Source organism: Onychostoma macrolepis, chromosome 18 (assembly GCF_012432095.1).
Source record: "Onychostoma macrolepis isolate SWU-2019 chromosome 18, ASM1243209v1, whole genome shotgun sequence".
NCBI classification, from domain to species: domain Eukaryota; kingdom Metazoa; phylum Chordata; class Actinopteri; order Cypriniformes; family Cyprinidae; genus Onychostoma; species Onychostoma macrolepis.
This window is the reverse complement of record NC_081172.1, coordinates 10,479,319-10,497,073: the sequence shown is the minus strand read 5'-3', so window position 1 is coordinate 10,497,073 and position 17,755 is coordinate 10,479,319. Positions and strand designations below refer to the sequence as shown.

General features: G+C 37.2%; 3 protein-coding genes across 4 annotated transcripts; 1 reads left to right on the top strand and 2 right to left on the bottom strand.

Moving 5' to 3' along the window:
- Positions 1-105: 105 nt before the first annotated feature.
- On the top strand, positions 106-5,033 carry tph2 (tryptophan hydroxylase 2 (tryptophan 5-monooxygenase)). Its single transcript, XM_058751450.1, has 11 exons — positions 106-1,339; positions 1,765-1,908; positions 2,052-2,235; positions 2,320-2,459; positions 2,696-2,763; positions 2,951-3,147; positions 3,267-3,402; positions 3,491-3,617; positions 3,922-4,017; positions 4,109-4,242; positions 4,325-5,033. The coding sequence occupies exons 1-11, from the start codon at positions 1,103-1,105 to the stop codon at positions 4,497-4,499; spliced, it is 1,638 nt and encodes a 545-aa protein (XP_058607433.1). The 5' UTR covers positions 106-1,102; the 3' UTR covers positions 4,500-5,033.
- A 61-nt stretch (positions 5,034-5,094) lies between these two features.
- Positions 5,095-7,135, bottom strand: si:ch211-218c6.8 (apoptosis facilitator Bcl-2-like protein 14). Its single transcript, XM_058751451.1, has 6 exons — positions 6,935-7,135; positions 6,421-6,569; positions 6,232-6,324; positions 6,035-6,114; positions 5,426-5,689; positions 5,095-5,289 (listed from the first exon to the last, which is right to left on the bottom strand). Exons 2-6 carry the CDS (start codon positions 6,545-6,547, stop codon positions 5,248-5,250), a joined length of 606 nt encoding a protein of 201 aa, XP_058607434.1. The 5' UTR covers positions 6,548-6,569; positions 6,935-7,135; the 3' UTR covers positions 5,095-5,247.
- A 5,258-nt stretch (positions 7,136-12,393) lies between these two features.
- On the bottom strand, positions 12,394-17,343 carry si:ch211-242e8.1 (uncharacterized). 2 transcript variants are annotated; one of them, XM_058751894.1, is made up of 8 exons: positions 17,195-17,343; positions 15,914-16,619; positions 15,652-15,765; positions 15,438-15,551; positions 14,510-14,701; positions 14,189-14,345; positions 13,460-13,648; positions 12,394-13,066 (listed from the first exon to the last, which is right to left on the bottom strand). In XM_058751894.1, the coding sequence occupies exons 2-8, from the start codon at positions 16,092-16,094 to the stop codon at positions 12,865-12,867; spliced, it is 1,149 nt and encodes a 382-aa protein (XP_058607877.1). In that variant the 5' UTR covers positions 16,095-16,619; positions 17,195-17,343; the 3' UTR covers positions 12,394-12,864. The 2 variants fall into 2 exon arrangements, with proteins under 2 accessions (XP_058607877.1, XP_058607876.1); XM_058751893.1 differs by lacking the exon at positions 17,195-17,343 and having other exon boundaries at positions 15,438-15,554; positions 15,914-16,601.
- Between the last annotated feature and the right edge of the window lie 412 nt (positions 17,344-17,755).

Below are 17,755 nucleotides of genomic sequence, written 5' to 3'. Positions count from 1 at the left end.
TTGTCCAATGTCCAATGAAATAAGCCATTTTGTATTATGCATTACATTAATTAGTTAAGAGTACTTTATAATTAGTTGGTCACCTTAGATAAAAGACCCTCAAAAACAAAACAATTTAACTATCTTTTTGAGAGTTAAAGGAGAACATTTGCTTGGCCATATGAACCAAAATCACTAGTTCCAACTGGCATGTAAATGTGGTTTGAGATTCAAAGTCTGTAGTCTTCGTTCATTCGGCCCACCATGACATTTGCAGATGAGATGGAGAGACGGTGAAAATACTGATTGAGGATGAAATGTCTTTTATCCACTCGTAACCACAGCCCACAACAAAGACACACCGAATCGACTTCCATCTCTTTCATTTCCTGTTCCACAGGAAATTGCCTCAGAGGGAGCTGATAGCTCACTGCTCACCACAGTAATGTTATCTCTCTTCTAGCTCCCTTTCATTAAAGAAACGGCAGCATTTTGTGAACTCACAAACATGCACTCATTCACCAAAACCCATAAACATGCATCTAGGGTCAAAAGGCAGCTTTCACAATTGCTCTCAATCCATTTTGCTTACAATGATGTTTACATAATGCTGGCATTTAAGTTCATATTTTATCAAAATTAAGGTTTTAATCTCTCTACATTTTTTTTTTACATGTTTTTTTTATATTGAACATGTTTCTGGGTGATAAACTGTGCAAAGGCCTCTATTATCTTAGAAAAATTGATGGGTGGTGTTTGCTTTTATTTCCGTCTCTTCCAATCGCTGTAAAATGAAGCCCCATTTATGGAAATCTGAATTATTTTGCTCTAGATTCATTTCTCCTAGAAGGTGAGATGAGCTTATCCACTTCAATCAGGGCTTGGACGTGTCGACATTTCCTAATGGAGCAGCCATCCCCTCAAAAGCTAATATGAGCGATTGCCTGCCCCGTGAGACAGTGGCCCTTCTCAACGTCATTCTTCACAGTATATAATCCCAGCTCTGATACAGCCGGGGGAGGAGTGTCAGGTACTGTGGCACATGCAAGGAGCTCTCGGTGATCTCTGAAAGGGGCAGCTTAAGGAGATATCGTCGGAGACAACAGCACCTTCGCCGTATGAAATGCAGGGAAAGAAGACATCTCAAGAGACAACAACTATGTCCTCTGAACTACAAACTAATCCGAAGGGGCCCCAGACAGCCCCTAAATCACCCGTTGGTCTTCTTAGGAAGAGAGGTCAGGAAGCAATTCCAAAGATGCAACCTGCTATGATGATGTTCTCCAGCAAATACTGGGCTCGGCGAGGTCTATCTTTGGATTCAGCAATGTATGACCAACAACACCTTGCAGCCTCCATGGTGAGTACTGAACAGTTTTGATGGACCCTCTTTTGGGCGCCACATCCGATATAGTAAAATTTTTGGAATATGGGATATTTACGCTGGAAAATGTAATTAGTGGCCATTGGTGAAATCTAATTCAATGTTTCATTACAAAATTCTATAATATACTGACTGAAAGCCTTGACAGCTGGAACTGGGCACAGTGATGTAACACAATATTTTGACATTATAAAAAAAAAAACTGAAGTTGGTCAAAGGGAGTTAAGGTTAAAGTGTCTCTCAGTTTAACTTCTCCTTTTGAGATTGTTAATTACCACCCTTTCATGCTAGACGCTTGTTAATAAACATTTTAAATGACTTTTTAAAAGAAATAAGCCTTTATCTTAACCCGTTTGTCCATCTTAAGAGTTTTATATTCACTAAGCAACACCTCCACACAGCTCCGCAGGACATCCTTTAATCGGATAGATGAAAGACCCGACAAAGAAGAACCAAAATCCACTCATGACCTTGGGAAATTAGCAGTGATTTTCTCTCTGAAGAATGAAGTGGGCTGTCTGGTGAAAGCGCTGAGGCTCTTTCAGGTTAGTGAACATCTCATCTATTGGTGGGGTAGATTAATAGTGCATTTTAATAAGTATATCTAACGCATAGTACTTATTTAATAGTCATTTTGATAGACTTTTGATTGAAAGCAAAGCGACATCCTGCCGTTGTATGTTTAAAGGAGAAGCGTGTGAATTTGTCCCACATCGAGTCTCGGAGATCCAAGAGAGTCACCAATGAGGTGGAGATTTATGCAGAGTGCAACTGCACAACGAAAGAGTTCAACGAATTGGTGCAGCACCTGAAAGTCCACGTCAACATTGTGTCATATAACACACCTCAACACGTGTGGTCTGCAGAGACCGGTGAGCCAGAACTCAGAATAGTCATTGTAATTATGTTCTGGCTTTGTGACAATGTTACTGATTCATCTTATGTATTTATTCCAGACTGTTTGGACTGTGTGTGCGTTTTGGGTGGGTTGCCAGATGGGGAAGGAATACCATGGTTTCCCCAAAAGATCTCAGAGCTGGACCAATGCTCTCATCGAGTGCTAATGTACGGCTCAGAACTGGATGCTGACCATCCAGTAAGTAAATCTGTTTAGTAAATATGTGTAATAGCTCAATGGTGGAGTGAATGAAACCTCATCCCAACAACAAACAATATATTCTGTTTACTCTTGATTTTGTAATAAGGTTCTATACATTAATATTCCATTATGCAATAGCTAACATAAAATAGTATATTCTGTAAAAATTGTTCATGATGCCCTAGTTAAAAATGAAGCCTTATTGTAAAGTGATTCTTTGTTCTTTGTTGCAGGGCTTTAAAGACAAAGTGTATCGGGAAAGGAGGAAGTACTTTGTGGAGGTTGCAATGAACTACAAATTGTTAGTATGGATTATAAATTTATTATAAGTTTATATTCTTGTGTAGTTGATTTTGGGGTTTTGTAGGTAAATAGGTAAAAGCAGATGCATAATACAGTTACAGAAATGGAAACAAAATGAAATTGAGGTTTGTTTTTCTTTTCATTTCTTGCTTAATATTAATCGGAATTGTTTTTTGTCTTTTCAGTGGGCAGCCCATCCCACGGATAGAGTACACACCAGAGGAAGTGAAGACATGGGGAGTAATTTTCAGAGAACTTACAAAACTCTATCCAACTCATGCCTGTCGCGAGTACTTAAAAAACCTCCCTCTTCTCACAAAGCATTGTGGGTACAGAGAGGACAATATCCCACAGCTGGAAGATGTGTCTCGATTCTTACGAGGTAAAAAAAATGTTGCATCAAATCACATCCACACAATTCTACTTGCATTATTAATTGCATTCATTCAATTCGAACGTCTATACTGTTTAATCTGGAGGCTTTGATTGTGAACCTTGCAGAGAGGTCAGGGTTTACCGTACGACCTGTAGCTGGATATCTGTCACCACGAGACTTCCTGGCTGGTCTGGCTTATCGAGTGTTTAATTGCACTCAGTATATACGTCACAGCACTGATCCTCTCTACACACCAGAACCGTGAGTATAAACAAACACCAATGATTCTTATGTAGAAAACAATTTTTCTTCATCACCTCTAAACTGTAAACTGTTTTTATGTCCTCAGGGACACCTGCCATGAACTGCTGGGTCACGTACCGCTCCTAGCCGATCCCAAGTTTGCTCAGTTTTCTCAAGAGATTGGCCTTGCATCTCTAGGCGCTTCAGACGAGGATGTGCAGAAGCTGGCAACAGTAAGTGTGACAGCAGCTTATTGAATTCTTAAATGTCATCTCAAACTTGGCTGGCAGTCAATACCGAAATAAAAAGGTCACTGAAGTTTTTCATGGCATAAAGTTTGATCTATGGTGTTGAGTCACATGCATTTGCATTCAAATCAGATCACTGGCTCTGTATGGCAGACTTCAGTGAGAGACAATCAGATCTGGGTATAAGGTTTTTGGTGGTCTCAATATGAGTGGGTATATCTCATTAGGGCCTTGCTTCTAAGCCTTTGCAATATATGCAATAAACCACTGTGTTTTATTTTTTTCCCAGTGCTATTTCTTCACAATTGAATTTGGACTTTGCAAACAAGATGGCCAGTTGAGAGTCTATGGAGCAGGTCTTCTGTCTTCTATTGGAGAGTTGAGAGTATGAAGCCCTTTGTAATCTATATGTAAGCACCTTATGTATTAAAATGTCAAGTTTTTAAGTGAATGAATAATCTTCTTTGATTATGCAGCATGCGTTGTCTGACAAAGCAACAGTGAAGATGTTTGATCCCAAGACCACATGCTACCAGGAGTGCCTCATTACAACATTTCAAGATGTTTATTTTGTGTCTGAGAGTTTTGAAGAGGCAAAAGAGAAAATGAGGTAAATATCCATTCAGTCAAATGTAAAATTGGACAGTAATCCACAATTCATAATGTCAATTAATATTGTTCCTTCTAAACAGGGAATTTGCCAAAACAATAAAAAGGCCTTTTTCTGTCTACTACAACCCATACACCCAGAGCATCGATTTACTGAAGGACACCAGGAGCATTGAGAATGTGGTTCAAGATCTACGCAGTGACCTAACCACTGTCTGTGACGCCCTTGGAAAAATGAACACATACCTCGGTATCTAGCTAATCAAAATCATCAGTGCTTTACTGTAGAATAAAACTGCAACTGTTTTACATGATTCAATTTAAATTTCATTAACACTGTAACATCTGCAGTGCTGTTGATTATCTGGGCCAAATGTCCATTAGTCTTGCCTTGTTATGAAGCTGTATGCCACACAAATTAAGGTGTGAAAGATTGCAACCATAGTCATAATATGGCATTCAAACATTCAGTCATCATAACAATGTTTTAAAGTGATATTCAGGAAATATTGGTATTATTAGAAACAACAAATAAAGGAGCAACAAAGCAAAAGAAAGGATTTAGTATCTATCAAGTCTTTGCCCCTAATGTTGCGCGTAAGACTCATAGCAAGTGAAGGCAGTTGATATGTACAATTACAGATGATAAAAATAAAATTAGCTTACATGTAAAAATCACTAGGCGCTATTCTGATTTCAGTGGCATTCTGTTTGTAAAGAGTATGTTTGTGTTGCTTATTTGTTGCTGAAAAGCCAACTTCTCAGTCAATAAAGCATTATATTTTAGCATTATATTTGGCCTGCTTTTTTTTTTTTTTTTTTTAAAAGTGTGCAGCAATGAGTTAAGAACACATTTCATTAGTAACACAAAATTTTATTTTACATTCAATTTATCTATAAACAAGTAGATATTTATAAAAAGGTATTTATAGATTTATAAAATATAGATTTTATTCTATTATAGTCGATAATATGTAATCAAAATCATCCATTTCACAGTATCTTGTCAATGGACCTCTTCATCATCATCGCCAACAAAGGCTTTCTCCTATAGTGTGTCAGAGATGACATATAATTAGTGTGTTGAGCATTATTGTAATTATTTCATTCAGTAAGCTGCATTCATTTCTAGTAAACTGATTTATTTGAAGTAGGTTTTTTTTAACTGGTGCATAAACTCTCACCCAACCACCGTGCTGTTTAACCCAGGGAGCGAAGTTCTCCTGCAGGTACTGAGCTCCGTATCCCATGACCCTGTTCATGGGGTGTAAGTCCAGGGCTTTGAGTCTGCTGGTGACCTCAAAGGCCAGGGCGATCTGCTCACGTTTTTTTCTGCTCTGCAGAAATTCTGGCACACTACTCGTGATGAAGGCTTTAGTCAGTTTTTTAAACAAGTCGTAAGAGAAAGTTTGCTGCAGGAATCCTAAAAGCTCTTGGTTGCAATGAATCTGAGAAGGCAGAGGGGACATTTAAGCTTTTAGGACTACAAACCAAACAGCTTTTTTAACGCTTTGATGTGACTCTTAAATGAGTTATAGTATTTTATAATTGATTTTCATAATCGTGTGACTCTTTAATGAGAATTATGGTATTTTATAATTGATGTTCATAATATTTTATCACATGTTTTCCACAGTTTTAAACGGAAACCCAATTTGGTTTGTTTCCACCAAGTTCCAGATATCAAAATAAGTACATTTGTATTTAATTAAGTGGATTATCCAGAACTACACACTAAACCAAAACTAATCAGTTAGTAACACTACAGTCTGTAAAGAGATCATGATGATTACCGTTTCATTCAGTTCGTCCCCTGATGTCTTCAGCAAGTCAACAAGCCTCACTATTACATCTGAGTTAGCCTCTTTCGCAACTAGGACAGACCACAATTACAATCTGTATAATCAATAGTGTTATAGAAGATAATATTTCAATGACTTTAAGTTATTATCTGGTGATTGTGTTGTGTAAAACAGACAGTACACTTTACCAGGACTGTCTGGCTCTAGTCCTTCATCAAAACAAAGTCCGTTGTCTGCAATCTGAGCCAGTTTTTCAGCCACATCACCAAATCTCTCATCACCTGTTTTCAACAGACATGACATTGAAATGAGAATAAATGTTATAATCATCTCACAAAGAGTCACAGATCTCAAATACAATATCTCTCTGGTCTGACCAGATTGTGCCTCCAGTATACAGGCACTTTGCACCAATCCTGGGCTTGGCTTCCTCCTCTTCTGGCAGTATGTTTCAAGCAATTGATATTCATCACTACAAGTTATTAAAGGTGAGTCACCGTCCATCACGTGAAACAAGCACTGGCTTCTGCAAATTAGATAAAGAAACAGGACATTTGACTTTTTATGCTGCATGTCACATCCGTCAAAAAACGTAATCAAATCAAATCAAAATGAATGATGTGAATTTATTATCATTTCATATCTAAAAACACTTTAACAGCACTGTTTCAGTTTGTAAACCGGAAAGAGTTATGAAGCAAACGTTACAGTTTAAACTTTTCACGACGTCACGGATCATGTCTAACGTTCCTCTGACCGCAAATTTCAATACAAAACGCACATTTCCTGCTTCTAATTCTAGTTTAATCGGACCACATAAAGTCTATTGAATTAATGTAAAAGCAATGTGATCTCTTATTAACTTAACAGAAAGTAAACAACAAAACCTACCGGGAAACGTAAAGTTTTCCTGAGAGTTGGAGACTGAACACAAATTACGCACGAACGTCAGTATACTTGCGACGTATGAAGTTACGTGCACGGACTTACGTACAGCTGTGACTGACAGCTGCTTTCATTTTCTTTTTGAGTCATCTTTCACATTGTTGTTTATGTTAATATGCATGTTCATAATAAGCTAAATGATCATGACGCCTCAACTAGCCAATGTTTATAAACGTATTATTTTTGTACGGAGTGTTTATTTACACTGAGTGCAAATAGCCCGTCTTGTGTGATTGAGTTAGTCTAGTCAACACTAAAAAAAGATGCTAAATCAATATCAGTTTCAGTGGCGTAGATGGTAAGACGCATGCTTTATTTGACGCGATCGACCCGAGTTCGAGCCTGCCTTTTCTCTCTTTTCAAATCTCATATTGCATCAGAAAGGCATTAATTTTAAGTAAAAATGAAGGAAATAATCAAAAAGTTGAAAATAAGAGTATCATCTGAATTAAAACTATAATTTACACTCAATACGTTATTATTGCGTACTGTTTTATAATGTGCTACAATACTGAGGTGCAGATAATTGCCACTATTTGCAATAAGTAGTATAAATAGCAGAAAATCTTGCTATTTTAACATAGTGTAAATAGCATCCATCGCTAAAAAAAAATATATGCTATTTGCACTCAGTGTAAATAGCAATTAAATGCTATTTGCACATAGTGTAAATAGCATTTAACTGCCATAAATAGCATTTAACTGCCATTTTTGTATGCCTATTGTTATATAAGGTTGAATAAAAATGCATCAAGGCCTACTAACAAACTTACACAAATGATAGTCTATGAGTACAAATACCTACCTTTCTTTGCGATTTGTCTGCAAAACTAAAAGTACAGTAAGAACCAGGTAAAAAATAATTGCATTTTAGTTACTAAATTCATTTCACAGTGTTTATCAGTAAAAAGTTGAATTCACTGGCAAAAGACAGTATTTAAAAATTAATTTAAAGAATGTAGTTATTAATATTGTGTCTTGGTGTGTCTTTTTATCTTACAACTTTAACCCTATGAATATTAAGATAAAGGATAGTCAAATAACCTAAACCATAAAGTGCTCACCCGCCCGCAAGTTGAAGCTCTTCAAGAATGATGTAGAAGACTCCCTCGTGCTTATTTATTGGGACTTATTTTATTGGTTACAATATAAAGCAGTTAATGTAAAAAAAAAGAAAGAAAAAAAAACTTCAGCTAAACTGAAGCAGCAGGGTTTCAGGTATCCTTTTATGCTTAATTCAAGAAGCATCTAAAGAGTACTTTACTCCTCAGTCACTTTATATTTATTTTTGGGCAATTCCACTTGTATCTCATTCATCAACTCATCTCCTGTATGATCCAATTTTTCTGTTGTTTGAGCATCAGTCTCTGTAAATCATGTCTGATTCACCGGAGGTCCTTCCGCTGTCGCCTACGCTCTTGTCTTCTTCTCACTTTTCAACTTCTTCGTTATAATCAGTCTCACCTCCTGCACCTCTGCTTGTGATTTTAACACCTTCTCTTCTCCCCCGTGTGCGCTCTTGTTGACCTTTGTGTTTATTTGCGAACATTAACTTCATGAATTTACTTTTCACACTGTTTGCTAATTTCATCCTGTTCTACATTCTAAACGAAAGGAAGTCAAATACATTTGTGTACTCTACGTCAATATCATTTTGAGTATTTATATGTAGTACTCTCTTAATAATAAATGAGAGAGACAGAGACAAGAGTTAGTGGTTTCCCAAGCGGTCCTCTTTGTTGTCTCTAATATACATTGTATTTCATTAAGACACTTTGAATCACAGTAGTCATCAACACATATAAATACTTAAATCAAATCACAGTAAACAAATAAATAGATAATAATATATACAGAAATGTTGCAGATCTTCCACACATCTGGATTTACTCATAAATATCTCAGATCAACTAACGTTACTCAGGTAAGTATTACAGGTAACGTTAGTACGCAAACGACTCATATAAACTTCTCTATGAAACAGGTATTAAAATTACACAATTACACAAATGATCAATTTAAACAAATTATTAACTCATTAAATCATGTAAACTGTAGTTTGGCATTACATTTTAATAAATTTAACTAACCTTAATAATAAATGAGAGAGACAGAGAAAAGAGTTAGTGGTTGCCCAAGCGGTCCTCTTTGTTGTCTGAGGATGCGCTGCAGTTGTCACGGTAACTCTACTCTCTCTCAACTGCCACCAGGAATTCGGAAAATGCAGCTGGACTGTCCAGTGCAAACTCATTATAACACATTAAAGTAATTTCAATTAAACTTATATACACATGTAAATAAAAATAGACATACATATATACATAACAAAATATACACAAATAATTGAATATTTTTATGACACAAACGCTACGCAGCAGGGTGGTCACATACATATTCAAGCATATATGCAGTAACTTAAAAGCAAGCAGTGTTGGGGGTAACGCATTACAAGTAACATGAGTTATATAATCAGATTACTTTTTTAAAGTAACTAGTAGTGATGCATTACTTTTACATTTAAAATGAAATATATGAATTACTTTTTCTAATAATAATACATCTTAGCTATTTTGTTTCCCCATTTATTCACTGATTTCTCTCCTGTCCCTGTGTTGAGAGAAATTGGGAGTGATTGGTGTGAAAGGGCCAAAAATATAACTTTTGAGGTTTTTGTTATTATAAAACAAATAAGCAAGCCCAATAATGCAATTAGTTACTTTTTTTATAGAGTAACAATATTGCAGTGCATTATTTTTAAAGGGATAGTTCACCCAAAAATGAAAATTCTATCATTAATTACTCACCCTCGTGTCGTTCCAAACCCGTAAGACCTTTGTTCATCTTCGTAACACAAATTAATATATGTTTGATGAAATCCGAGAGTTTTCTGACCCTGCCATAGACAGCAATGCAACTGACACGTTCAAGGCCCAGAAAGACATGTAGGACATCGTTAAAATAGTCCATGTGACATCAGTGGTTCAACTGTAATTTTATGAAGCTACGAGAATACTTTTTGTGCACAAATAAAACAAAAATAACAACTTTATTCAACAATTTCTTCTCTTCCATATCAGTCTTTGACACACGTTAATGAGAGTAACATGACGCATGTGTGTGGTGTTGCTGACGCAGGACACAAATTAAGATTTTATTTTTATTTTCACACAAAAAGTATTCTCGTAGCTTAATAAAATTAAGGTTGAACCACTGACGTCACATGGACTATTTTAACGATGTCCTTCCTTACTACTTATCTGGGCCTTGAACGTGGTAGTTGCATTGCTGTCTATGCAGGGTCAGAAAGCTCTCGGATTTCATCAAAAATATCTTAATTTGTGTTCAGAACAAAGAAGGTCTCACGGGTTTGGAACGACATGAGGGTGAGTAATTAATGACAGTAATTTCATTTTTGGGTGAACTATCCCTTTAAAGTAACTTTCCCCAACACTGAAAGCAAGCAAAATATCAACTAAAACAATACTATGCATAATTTACAATGTAATAATCTAACAGAAGTGTTTTTATATGTCATATTTCAGATAAATAAGCCATAATAGAAACTTCACTTTGGATGCTGTACGTCTCGAGTCGTTGTTTGTTTTTTCTCAGCATTCTTCTTACAGCAGGCTAGTTGTTTTGCGAAGGACAAGTAAAACACAGGCCCGATACAGGTCCCAAGACTGGGAAAGGTATGCATCAGATTCGAGATTAAACAGCGTGTGTGACTGATTTCTTCATCCCCATCCTTAAGTGTGAACATGTAAGGGGCAATAGCCAGGAGAGGTCCATAGATAACAGCTGAAGGGATCAAAATCAGCAAGGCATTCTTTAGTGCTCTGTTTTTTACAGATGACCCACCTCTTCCACCAGTTTGCCCTTCACCTGGACCTTTTTTGCGGAGAACTTGCACAATGCCTGTTAGACACGCCAGCATTACGAGTAAGAAAGCATCAAGGGTGATTGACAAGTACATAGCTAATTTAGGGAGCCTTTCTTGATAGGTAATCACTGCAATGCCTAAAGTGACAATCCAAATTAGAGCCAAGCAGACAACACAATACTCCCATTCATTCCCTAGTTTCATGTAGAGAACTGGATGTGCTGCGGCCAGGTATCGCTCCACACACATGCTGGTCAAGAGAAGGGGACAGCGGATCAGGTTGAGGATTGAAATGGCCTCTGAGCTGTCCAGTGCGTTCAGTCATAGAAATGTACATATCAAAAGGAAGACTGATACAGAAGATGATGTTCAGCACGGCAAGATTAAGCCCCAAAACTTCAGAGGGTGATAGACCTTTCTCACCCCTCGCAGCCATAGCATAACCACATTAGTTGGAAAGCCCACAACAAAAGTTAACATTTCTAATAATCTTCATCATTGCACTTATCCACAATGGTAAGAAATAACAGATGCATGTCGCTTGTAGCATCACTTGTATAGTTGTTTCCATTTTATGTCATGTTTGCCATGTTGACTGAGCGCTGTAGAGAAATAACAAAAGAACATTGCTTGTAGTACAAAAACATGGCAAATAAAATGAATTAAACTCTCAAATGCATTTAGGTAGATGCTTATGCATGCATTTAGAAAATAAAAACTAATTTTGTGAAGTATTACAATTTAAAATAACTTTTCCCCCTGTTTTTTTACATATTTAAAATGGCAATTTTCAGCAATCATCATTCTGGTGTCACATGATTCTTCAGAAATCATTAATTTGCTAAATTGGTGCTCAAGAAACATTTATTATAATTATTGATTTAAAAACATTGCTGCTTAATAATTTTGTGGAATCCATTTTCAGAATTCTTTGATTTGAAAGTGCAAAACAACGGTGTTTATTTGAAATAGAACTCTTTTGTAACTTTATACTATATGTCTTTACTGCCACTTTTGATCAATTCAATGCATCCTTGCTGAATAAACATATATATTTCTTTAAAAAAAATCTTACTGACCCCAGACTTTTGAATGTATTTAATGTATGCAGACACATACCCACACACAAATAACTAAATGTATAAACAATTTAAAAATATCAGAAGCAAGATGTTAATAAAATAAGCAAAATAAGTTGTGAAAGTGTTACTGAATATGTTGAGACATTAAAACTGACCTTTTCTTGCTACGAGATCACTTTAATTGTTCACCGTCCTTTTTCTTCTCTCTTTTTTGACAGATCTTAAATATATCAATCCTTGTTCTGCTGTGTTCATGTAAATTAAGTACAATTATTTGAATTTCTGAGTTGGTTCATTGAACGTATGGTGTCCACCACCCAATGAAAATGAGAGCTTTTTTTTTTTGTTCTTTTCTGATTTCGAAAAACCCATAAAGAAAATTTTACACAAATCGACAAGGGCGTCCAGACTCAATTAAGGACACAAGAAAAATAGACTGACACAACAATTTATTACAAATAAATCAGTGCGATAAAGTGCAAATTTTACAGTTAGGTTACAAATGGCTCATTCTAACCAATTGTATATATTGCTGTTTTACAGCACATTATGAATGCAATATAATGAAAATGGGTTGACCACTGCTAAGAACCAAAACAGAAGATTTTGGCTATTGTTCAATTTTATGTTCATACAATACAACATCATCAAAACTTCTATTTACATTTAGGTTAAATTATGTATCTTTAATGTTATCAAAGATCTGACGAGAATAACCAGGTCCACCTCAAAATGGAATATATTTACAATATAGCAAATATTAAAAGACATCATCAACATTAAAAATATCAAAGTGCTTCTGGTTATACCAACCAGTTAAATCTGCCCACACATCTGTGCAATGTTGTCTGTACTGTTTTGGCCACATTCAGTGCTGCTGATGAGAAAAATGACTACTGTTTCAGACAAGTCTATGGGTGGGTGACAGTAGGAGCATGTGGGGTCTTGTTTTTGGGAGGTGTAGAAATCTGTACATAAACTGGGGTGTTAGAAGAGGTGGAGGGGTTTGGCTCAGTTTGAACCCTTTGGAAAACAAGGGCCGGGTAGATTTGGCTGTTGGCGTGGTATGTAGGGTATGTGCTATGGGGGCTTCTCAGCAGACTCTCCTGACTCCTGTGTGGAAAGAAGTAGAGAATTCTGTGATGCACAAAATCGCAGAAACTGAATCACATCTTACAGTATGTCTTATGGCTTCATACGTCCTCCCACGTATTACATAATATTAAAAATGTGGTGCGGTTGTAGAGAGTGGGCTCAGGTTGTGGGTTTCAGTACACGTAAGTGGTGTATTGTGCTACAAATATAGGCAGAAGTTCCTGTTGTATTCTATTTTTACATTTTAAAATGTAATTTAGTCCTGTGATGGCAAAGTGCAATTTTCAGCAGCCATTACTCTAGTCTTTATTGTCACGTGATTCTTCAGAAATCATTCTAAAAGTTGATTTGGTGCTCAGGGGGCATTTCTTTCATTTCTTTAAAACAGAAATGTTTTACGATTTTCCTTACCTTTCATACCCTCTGTTCTCATAGGCTCTGACGACCTCTGAATAAACGGGACTACCAGGAGGCAGCGGTCGGTCGAGACGCTGAGACAAGCTGAAAAGTTTAGGTGGAGGGAATGCCTCCCAGTCTATATGCTCTCTCTCCAACCAGGATGGGCTCCTCCGAGACCTAGAGCTCCGTGTTTCTCTTCTCCTGAAGGTGAAGACAGTACCACTACATTTAGTATAATGATTGTTTAAGACTTTTATAATGCATGTTGTCTCTACCTTTAAACATAATCATTATAACTTTAGAACACTGCATATCTGTTAAAGCCTATAATCAACCAAGGATATATAAAACTCATGAACTGCTAGTATTTGGACAATTTTGTACACTTGAACCACAATTAAAAATGCATAAGTTTAATTACATTCCATTAAAAAAAAAAAAAATCAAACAAGTGTAACCTGCAAAACAATTATAGTAAACCTCTTCTCATGATTTAGATTTTTTGTTACAGTGTTATACATATAAGTACTAAGTAATATTTATTAACTACATCATGTATTTACTATATGGCTAGGTTTAGGATTAGGGCTGGGTTTAGGGTTACTTGCATGTAATTATGCATATTTAATTGTTATTATAGGCTAATAGTAAGTACATGTAATGCGTGTAACAAGGACACCTTAAAATAAAGTGTTACTGATTTTTTTTTTAATGGTTATTTTAAGGATTAAAGTGACTAACCTGCTTCTCCCTGTCCGATGCTTTTCCTTCTTTTTGCTCATGCGCTCTTGACAACAGCAAACAATGAAGCAGACAGTCATGACAAGAATGACCACCCCGCTCACAACAGACACCAGTAAAGCAATGCGAAGTCCCTGGTCATTCGGCCGAGGGATACCTGACAAAAAAATAGGGTTTGTTGCACCAGATATGATGGCTAGTTATATATACATAAAATCATATGTTTGCATACATCCAGTGGCTATGGAAACAATAATCAGGCATTTTTTTAATATTAGGATAATTAGGATGATTTCTTTGAATAAACAATGTTTGCCGTACTCTCACAGACTGGCAGGTAGCTGCTCCAACGAGGGACACCTGCATGTAGGATGCATGTGATTTTCTCATGGCCAACTAGCTGGTAGCCCTCCTTACACCAGAACACAAGCATGGAGCCCACAGACACCCCTGTGCCGTGCTCCACGTAGTATGATCCTCGTCGTGGGGGAAGCACAGAAATACACGCAAGTCCTGGAGGAACACATGGACACACATAAGTGTAGATAAATACAATCAGGCTTTGAATATTTTATGATGTGTTAAACTGTGATTAAATAGTACATTGACTCATGACACATGGCTGAATTTATTCAGTAAGATTTCAAATCCAATAAATGCATTATCATGAAACCCTCTGAGGAAGTGACTGCCACTGTATCATTCCAGTTCCAACATTCTTTGCATATGTTATAGATTATTTACTTCTGCATGCATCTTGCTGTCACCACTGCAGACATCTGTTTCCTTTGCAGCGAGACATCTAACGCATCTTTGTATCCGATGGTGAACCACAGAGGATTTTCATTAATGTGTACATGTCTGTCTTCTATTTGCATAATGCTCTGAGAGTATATGTTGCTTTGTATCTGTGCCAGCATATCAGTGACTGACTGTCTTCCCTATACAGCCTCTTGCCCATCCAGGCTCACTCCAGGCTCACTATCAAATCCCCCCAGTTCCTCCCCGCTTTTGCAATAGCAACTGATTAAATAAAGATAAGGCCCTTTATCAAATATTGATTAATTCCACACAGTTCTCTTATTATCAAGTACCTGTGAAAGTGCACTTAGGCCATCAGCTGACATGTCAGACGTTTTTGCACACAGGTGAGGAGAAATTGTATATATGAAGTGCTAAAAGTGTCTGTCTGTCTATCTGTCCGTCTGTCTGACCTTGTGTCTGCTGCATTGTCTTCAGTTGTTTGCACCTGTGTTGTTGCTGCTGGGTGGATCTGTAGAGTCATTCTGGAGTTTTGGAGTGGTTGATTGTGCTTCAGTTGTTGCATCAGAAGTGGTCATGAGCAGAATGGAACTCACTGAGGCTGCTTGAATGTGGAGAAACCATGTTTTTAATTTGATTTTCATACATATTTATAATCCATAGAATGTACATAAATATATACATAAAACCTCACATCTTACCTGTCTCATTGTTGCTGGAAAAATCTGTAAATTTAGTTGGATGTCCTGGATTGATTGGTTGCTCGACAGTTATTGAATCAGAGGTTGGCATGAGCAGATTGAGGCTCACAGAGGCTGCGTGAATATGAGGAAATCACATAATCAGTACACACAAAACAAGTTCTATCATCTATCTATCTATCTATCTATCTATCTATCTATCTATCCATCTATCCATCTATCTATCTATCTATCTATCTATCTATCTATCAGTTGTTCTCACCTGTGTTGTTGCTGGGTGGATCTGTAGGTTCAGTCGGATGCTCTGGATTGATTGGTTGTTCGTCAGTGGTTGGATCAGAGGTGGTCATGAGCAGATTGGGGCTCACTGAGGCTGCGTGAGTGTGGGGAAACCACACCATCAGTCCACACACAACCCACATCAAGGACCACGCTGATGTCATGATCAAAGGCCCCCAGGGGCCACAGGACAAGGATCAAAACAGCAGATATGTCCTGTGGTGATCACAATACTCCACGTAGCGAGCTAAACATTGCTGATTATAATCCATTCATAGTGCCAGAAGGAATCTCACAATTAGCTCCTTTTCCTTGAGGTGTCTGTGAATATCCAAGCTCATCCAAGCTTATGCCCATAGCTCCTAACAATGGCAGATTCTTCTCTGTTTCTCCTGCTGTATTAAGCGAAGGCTTCCCTGTGTATGTACACAGCATCTGCTCTGCCTGTCCGCTCACTGCTGCTGTTATCCTACAGCATACAGTGAGGCAGTCAAGGCTCTTACATAACATGAAGTGCACGTGTGGATGTAATTTTGTGCACTCTTAAATCCCTGATCTCATCTCTCCAGTAACTCGTGCACGCTCTCTCTCTCTCTCTCGGGACAGTCGAGGGTGAATCAGGGCATGTGGCTGTGTGCATGTGAGTCTCTGTCCCATATCTGCAGAGAGAGGGAAAACAGAGCCACAATCTGCAGGCACACAGCATATTATATATTTATATAGTCAAATCAACATGTTGACTTATAATGCGTCACGATTTCTTGTGCACCCCAAAGCATAATAAACGTGTGTATCAACGGAGTGTGTTGCAGCAGATGGTGTTTGTAGATGGCACGTGGACCTAACACCAGTACGGTTGAATGAATTCTGTTCACTTGGATGAGCACAGTGGGATTCAATCTCAATGCAGAGAGCCTGTTAGACTGCGTGGGAAGTGTAAGAAGGATGCTATTGGGAGGTTTCCTCACTGCATAGCACTGAAACCTTGGTAACAGTGTCAAGATTTATATATATCAGTATTTACTCTTAACAAGTTCAGATATGATGCATTCAGTGCTGGCATTTCCTCTTTTGTTTTGTTTGCCCATCTATGGTCTGTCTTCCTGTAGAATGCCTTATGAATGTTTGATAAATCAAGGAGCAGTCACAGGATGGAGACACAATCAAATAACAACAGCTTTTGTCAGAGTTTACATTTTACATTTTTGACTATTGGAACACTGATTTGTTGTTGATGCAGTATGCTCTATGCTGTGTTACTCACATATCAGATGTCCTGATGGCACACTAGTCAATCAATCACTGGCCATGGTTGTCAAAACAATTACTAAGCATCTGCTGTAGTAATCCTCTCAAGCTTTAAGATGCTTCCATGTATTAAAATGTTTGGTGAAAAAGGATTAAAATCTTGTGAAGATGCTCTCAACCTTAAAGATTCATTTAATATGCACCCGCTCTATGTGCAAAATGTATAATTTTTTTTGTTTTATTTTTTAGCATAAAGTAGTCAGGTCAGTCATTTCCGATGCGATGTGCTGTGCACTGAATGGAAAGCATCTATTTATGAATATTAGCAGGGCAAGGTAGTAATAATGGTGACATTAACACAATTAGCATATAGATCCTACCATATATCCATGATTTATCCACAACTCATCTTCATATAGTATTGCATTCTCATACGGAGGTGGATTGTAAAATATTAGATTTGCTGGGTCTATGCTAACTTGAGATCTTTAAAAATGTCTTCTGGGACCTGTGTGAATCAAATCCAATGATCAACATTTTTTGATATCTCTGTTTCCGCTGAGAAACGTAAGGTATC

Coding starts and splice junctions, on each gene's coding strand:
- tph2 (XM_058751450.1), top strand. CDS start 1,103: ATGCAGGGAAAGAAGACATCTCAAGAGACAACAACTATGTCCTCTGAA. Junction 1,909..2,051: donor AAGCGCTGAGGCTCTTTCAG/GTTAGTGAACAT, acceptor GTATGTTTAAAG/GAGAAGCGTGTGAATTTGTC. Junction 4,243..4,324: donor GAGGCAAAAGAGAAAATGAG/GTAAATATCCAT, acceptor CCTTCTAAACAG/GGAATTTGCCAAAACAATAA.
- si:ch211-218c6.8 (XM_058751451.1), bottom strand. CDS start 6,547: ATGGACGGTGACTCACCTTTAATAACTTGTAGTGATGAATATCAATTG. Junction 6,325..6,420: donor TATACTGGAGGCACAATCTG/GTCAGACCAGAG, acceptor TGTTGAAAACAG/GTGATGAGAGATTTGGTGAT. Junction 5,290..5,425: donor TTAAACAGCACGGTGGTTGG/GTGAGAGTTTAT, acceptor GACACACTATAG/GAGAAAGCCTTTGTTGGCGA.
- si:ch211-242e8.1 (XM_058751893.1), bottom strand. CDS start 16,094: ATGACATCAGCGTGGTCCTTGATGTGGGTTGTGTGTGGACTGATGGTG. Junction 13,649..14,188: donor CATCGGACAGGGAGAAGCAG/GTTAGTCACTTT, acceptor CTTCACCTTCAG/GAGAAGAGAAACACGGAGCT. Junction 13,067..13,459: donor GAGAACAGAGGGTATGAAAG/GTAAGGAAAATC, acceptor CTTTCCACACAG/GAGTCAGGAGAGTCTGCTGA.